At 37.2% G+C, this 6,367-nt stretch overlaps 1 protein-coding gene across 1 annotated transcript; it reads right to left on the bottom strand.

Annotated features, from left to right (window-relative positions):
* Positions 1-142: 142 nt before the first annotated feature.
* Positions 143-4,980, bottom strand: LOC125243716 (dendritic cell-specific transmembrane protein). Its single transcript, XM_048153529.1, has 4 exons — positions 4,842-4,980; positions 3,211-4,281; positions 1,011-1,343; positions 143-859 (listed from the first exon to the last, which is right to left on the bottom strand). Exons 2-4 carry the CDS (start codon positions 4,267-4,269, stop codon positions 800-802), a joined length of 1,452 nt encoding a protein of 483 aa, XP_048009486.1. The 5' UTR covers positions 4,270-4,281; positions 4,842-4,980; the 3' UTR covers positions 143-799.
* Positions 4,981-6,367: the final 1,387 nt, after the last annotated feature.

Raw genomic sequence — 6,367 nt, 5'->3', positions numbered from 1 at the left:
ATGTTTTCCTCAAAAACTTAATTTCTTTTCGACTGAAGAAAGAAAGACATAAACATCTTGGATGACATGGGGGTGAGTAAATTATCAGGAAATTTAATTATGAAGTGAACTAATCCTTTAAATACAGAATGTGAATTCTTTCTTTTTTTTTTAGCTACACAATGTTTTAATAAAATTTTATTTTCTGTCCTGATCAGACTCAGAGAAGACAAATCAGTTTTTGGACACACACACACACAAAAGCATCACAGTTTCAACAACAATTGCATAACTATTTTCAACACTGATAATAACAAGAAATGTTTCTTAAGCAGCAAATCAGCATATTAGAATGATTTCTGACGGATCATGTGACACTAAAGACTGGAGTAATGATGCTGATAATTCAGCTTTACGATCACAGGAATAAATCACATTTTAAAATATATTAATATAGAAAACATTTACTTTAAAATGATAACACTATTTCACAATATTGCTGATTTCACTGTATTTGTGAGCATGACATAGCTTAGTAAAAAAGAAAACCAGGGCCCTGGACACATACAGTGTGCGATGACCACTACGGCTCCTGGGTCTATACAACACAAACTGATCACTAGGGCCCATGGCCTACAATCCCATTGCCTTCTATACTCTGACCTCTGGGTCACCACAAGCAGAACCCCTTTCTGTATACAGTGCAAGGCTAAGGTGCACTTTTTGATAACAAATCGCCTGTAAGTTGCGTTGTCCACATGTACTCTATCAAACCTGTGACTATGGCTGATTAACAGACTGTAACAAACTTCAAGCATATTTAAACCGCATCAGGGTTTGTTCTGTGCTTATGGAAGAGTAAGGGGCACCAAAAACTGGGCTGCAATAAAAACAAAAAAGAAGCCATTTTGTTAATACAATCTAAAACAAGTCTTTATATCTTGAATAAGTAAAATTATTCTGTTTTAAACATTACAAAAATTTTGATTTAGACACTGAGTGAATATGTTCAGTGAATATTTCCTACCAACCTGAATGGCTAAAGTCTTCAGATCTCCTTCATGTTTTTCTGCTTCAGTTTTGCACCGCTTTCTTAAAATCTTTTCATGTAGATAGGCAGCTCTTTTCTTTGCGACATCTGGGAAAAACTGCTCAGATAGCACAACCCTAAGCTGGACCATCTGTGATGACAGCAGAATCAGAACAACCAGAAAGGCCAGGACGACTGACAGAGGAACCAGAGATTGATAGAGCCACAGTTCTGGTTCAGGCAAGCACTTCTTCTCAAACAGAGACACCGTGTAGGAAAAATTCCCCCCTTTTGCATTTTCCGCAACGGGTAAGCCTAGAAATAATGTCGCTTCCTTACGAAACAAAAAAGGAGAAAGTGGAAAAAGATAAGTATGATACCAGTGGCGATTAACATAGAGTTTTATTATGAAAGGAATAGTTCACCCAAAAATAAAAATTCTGTCATCGGCCACGTACACACTGCAGCTAAATTCGGTTGTCAGTTCACCTTTTAGTGTTTAATCGCGTTCTGTGCACACACAGTTCAGTAAAATACGGGAGTGACAACTGCATTTACAGAAATTCTATGCAGTGTGTACGGAACCGAACTGAGCAACTAGTTGTTAATGACGTTTACGTGCACCGGTGTAACGTGTGTCTCTCGTGTATGCGCGGCAAATCACAGGGAAAGCACAAGCCTATCCAAATGCTTTATGCTGAAAATCGCGATTCATGTCTGCTCACTTTAATAACTCCATAAACCCGTTCGCTTTATGAGATGAGCTTAAACAACAAGCCCAAAAAGCTTATAATGAGTGACCATGGCAACACAGAATGAGTGCCGCGCGCTGTGTGAAACTGGCTATACAAGCAAAACACGACGCCTCCGTCGACTGTTTAGTTAAATTGCTGAAAATAACGAGTGTTTTGTCATTTTAATATTACTTTGGTCACGATAACGGATACCAAAACACTAGAGAGGCCAGAACGTCGCTATGGTTTCCAAGCTGTCAATCATCGCATTTTCGAGAGTGAGTCGTGTTCCGTACACACATGTAACGATAATTGTAGGGTATTCACTCCCGCATTTAAATGCGGTTGTCACTCCTGAAACTTACAGCGTGTACGTATCCATCATTTACTTAGCCTCATGTCATTCCAAAACTATATGACTTTCTCTGAAACACAAAATAAGATATTTTGAAGAATGTTCTGGTCCAAACATAATTGGACTGAATTGACTTTAACTGGACAAAAATACTGAGAATTTTTTTCTGAAAATTACTGAGAAAAAAGTAATATAGGCTTGGAATGACATGAAGTGCTAATTTAAAAGGTTAGTTCACCCAAAATGAAAATTCTGTAATTACTCACCCTCATGTCGTTTCACACCCGTAAGACCTTCGTCCATCTTCAGAACACAAATGAAGATGCTTTTGACAAAATCCGATGGCTCAGTGAGGCCTGCACTGCCAGCAAGATAATTAACACTTTCAGATGCCCAGAAAGCTACTAAAGACATATTTAAAACAGTTCATGTGACTACAGTGGTTCAACCTTAATGTTATGAAGCGAAAACAAAATAATGACTTTATTCAACAATATCTAGTGTTGAACGATTTAAAAAAACCCTGCTTCATGAAGCTTCAAAGCTTTACGAATCATTTGTTTCGAATCAGAGGTTCGGAGCGTGTATCAAACTGCGTGAACTGTTTTTAGTAGCTTTCTGGGCATCTGAAAGTGTTAATTGTCTTGCTGGCAATGGAGGCCTCACTGAGCCATCAGATTTTATCAAAAATATCATAATTTGTGTTCCAAAGATGAACGAAGGTCTTACGGGTGTGGAACGACATGAGGGTGAGTAATTAATGAGAGAATTTTCATTTTTGGGTGAACTATCAGTATATGTTCACACAAGCAGAATATATGTCTTTTATAGCTATTATCGATATCTGTGATAATGTTCACACAGCAGCAGAATATGATGGTTATTCCGGTTTGAAAAGCTAAATAAGGTTCTATTCAGACAATTCAGTTTTCACATAAAGTGAAACCGGATTATAAATAGGGACGATACAGGAATGTGACTGTGGCTTCGTTTTTTTTTTTTTTTTTTTTTTGGTGTGCTAAATACAGTTCTGTTATTATTCAGCACGGATTAAAGGACTAACGTATCCAAGTATACAGTATGTAGAACAATACTCCATCTTCCTCGCTTACCTGCAGTTTTATCCCCACAGGAACACGGAGTGGCTCCAGTTCCCCGAGCCGCTTGCTCAGAACCACAATAAGCCAGTAAATCAGGCCGTCGAGAATAATAAACACCAGCCAGGTGAGACAGTGAGTGAATATAGGAATACTGAACTTGAGCATAGCTTTCCACTGCCGACCCGTCGGACGGATGGACGGAGTCACTATATAATGTTCCGATTCGCTTTTGTTGAGCGGAAGGACACATGGTTTTCCCTTCTCCCTTTGCTGCTCGTCAAAGCTACGGAATGTTTTCGTGATGTATATGTTGTTGTACTTTTCGTCTAAATTAAATCTTTTCAGGTATAGAGCAGTAAGGAGCACAAGAAATAAAAGACCTAATGTTGGAGACAATATCTTTCCTATTGAAGACAAAGCATTGGTCAGTGCTAACACACTTTGCGCTGTCTGGTTTAGAGCCTGTTCGGCCTCAGAGAGGTGAACTTTGAAGAGCTCAGAGTCCACCTTTGCTTTAAGTGTAAAATCTGCATGGTAGGTCCCAAGCGAAAAGTTTATAAAGTAACTTTTAAGTTGATTTCCCACCCACGTTAGCATTTTAATATAATTTCCGAGGGGTTCTGTATTAATATCCAGTAACTTTTCCTCCAAGTTGCAGAGGAGGCCTTTTGCAAGCAGTCTCATGTTCTGTAACGTGTTCTGGATGTTGAAGAAAATCACTGAACTTGTTCCTAATGTGAGAAGAAGACCCTTCACTTGCTTCATACCCATCGAGATCAAAACCAGGGCTCCGAAACAACGAATCCTTTCTGAGAAATACATCGCTGGTGTTAAGCTTATACAAACAACACAAGTGAGGGGAACCGAGACCTCCTGAACACATTTGAAGGAAAAGTGAAGGATGAGGAAGAGGAAGGTGCTCAGAATGAGGCTGGTGGTAAAGCAGGTCAGCAGGAGAAGGTGTTTTTCCTTCCAGCTTTTTGTGGTGTTGGTCGTGTAGAGACCATATATTTTGGACCAGACCCATCGTAGTTTTTCTGCCAGCTGATAAAATCTAGTTTGAATCATCATTGTCTCAATAACCTGAAATAACAGGGACAGAGATTTTGAAAATGATGATAGCTTATGATTTCATCACTATAGGCTACATGAATTGGTTAATGAGCCCTGCATTATTTTTAGTGGGCTTCAAAACATATAAACCAGACTTAAAAATGTGAATATCATTGCATTCGATAACAAAATATCAAATCAAGTGGAGTTTTTTTGGAAATATACAGTAGCACAAGCGTGTGTGCAACCATGTAAAACCTTGAACAAAAATAAGTACATTAGGTTTAAAATGATAAAAAAGAGATATATGCCATTATATTTGACACTTTGTGGTTCAGATATATAATATGAGAGTAGATGGTTAATTGCAATAAATGGCTAAAAAAAAAGTTTATCATCTTATACAACAACATTCAGACATTTGTCAGTGTGGCATAAATTTGTTATAATGTAGAACGAAGCAACAATACATCAATACAATTTAGTCTCTCATATAATGCTACACTTGATTTTGTACAGTGATGACAAAACCTCTATCCTCTGATTTGAATTTACAGTAAGATTTTTTAAATGTATTAAATTTAACTTACCTTTAATTTTTCTGGAATCGTATCAGCTTATGATTGTGTTGTGACAGTGCAGCATTTATGTATCTGTCAAAGCAGGAAGCTGTTTTATCCCCCAGTTGTTCACTTCCTTTTATAGCCATCAACTCAGCGCTTACTCATAACCACAGAATAGCGCTGACTAAAAACAACATTGTATAAATGTGTTCTCTGACAAAAAAACAATGTAATTCAGTCGTTCGAGGAAAGCTGTACACTTGCTTTCTAATATCTTGATCATTTTGATAACGTAGGGAAACAAATTTCTTGCCTTTTACTAATGTACATACAGCCTGGGGGTGCTGCTTTAATACACAGCACAAAGAGTCTTTAAATGCATATGACCTATTTAATATATATAAGTAAGCCAAAAGGATTTTAATAGGCAAATACTTAAAGAGGACCTATTATGCCTCTTTTCACAAGATGTAATATAAGTCATGTTCATCTTTTGTGCAAATCCAGCATTGAATTGACCCTTGTTTTTGGAGCAGTCCGGCATATAACAACACTCCACTACTTCAACTCTTTCTCTTCTCTAAAGCAGCCCAACATGGCCTTTGCATGGCCTTTGAGTGTTGTAACTTTGCAGATGTTGTTTATGCTCAAACAGCAACATTACACACTAACTAAAGTTAAAAAAGTGAAATCATAATCAAGGACCCCTTTAAGAATCTATGAATGGATCATTATTACAGTGATTATGTTTCTAGCATGTTATATGTTTGGCAATGGTTCTTTTAACACTAATTGATGGAGTGTGTAGCTTTTCATTTCTAAACCATGTAGGCAGACGAATCACGGCCATATTCCAGGATGACAATTTCAAAATTCATCAGGCTTAAATTGTGAAAGAATGGTTGGGAGGGAGCATGAAGCATCATTTTCACATATGAATTGGCACCTCTAAGTCCAGACCTTAACTTCATTGAAAGTCTTTAAGATGTGCTGGAGGAGACTTTACAGAGTGCTCACCTCTTGCATTGTCAATACAAGATCTTGACCAAAAACCGATGCACCTCTTAATGGAAATAAATATTGTGATGTTATTTCCATCAAGAAGTGCATCGGTTTTTGGTGCCAATTCATGACAGTTCAGCATTTATCTGTCAAAGCAGGAAGAATCTATTTTATCCCCCAGTTGTTCATTTCCTTTTTGAGCAATCATCTCAGCGCTTACTCATAACCACAGAAAAGTGTGGACAAAAACCACCTTATGACTGTTCTCTGAAAAACAAAACAATGTAATTCAGTTGTTCGTGGAAAGCTGTACGCTTACTTTCGAAGTATATTGATCATTTTGATAATATGTAGGAAAACAAATTTCCACTAATGTATGTACAAGCTTGGGGTGCTGCTGTATTACACAGGACCTATATAGGACAACATAATGCTGTATTAAAAATATAGCTTTTGTAACATTATAAATGTCTTTACTGTCACGTTTGATCAATTTAATGAATCCTTGCTGAATAAAAGTATTAATTTCTTTAATTTCTTTCAAAAACATT

This window comes from Megalobrama amblycephala, linkage group LG13 (assembly GCF_018812025.1).
Source record: "Megalobrama amblycephala isolate DHTTF-2021 linkage group LG13, ASM1881202v1, whole genome shotgun sequence".
In the NCBI taxonomy this organism is placed as follows: Eukaryota; Metazoa; Chordata; class Actinopteri; order Cypriniformes; family Xenocyprididae; genus Megalobrama; species Megalobrama amblycephala.
This window is presented reverse-complemented; position numbering and strand designations above follow the sequence as displayed.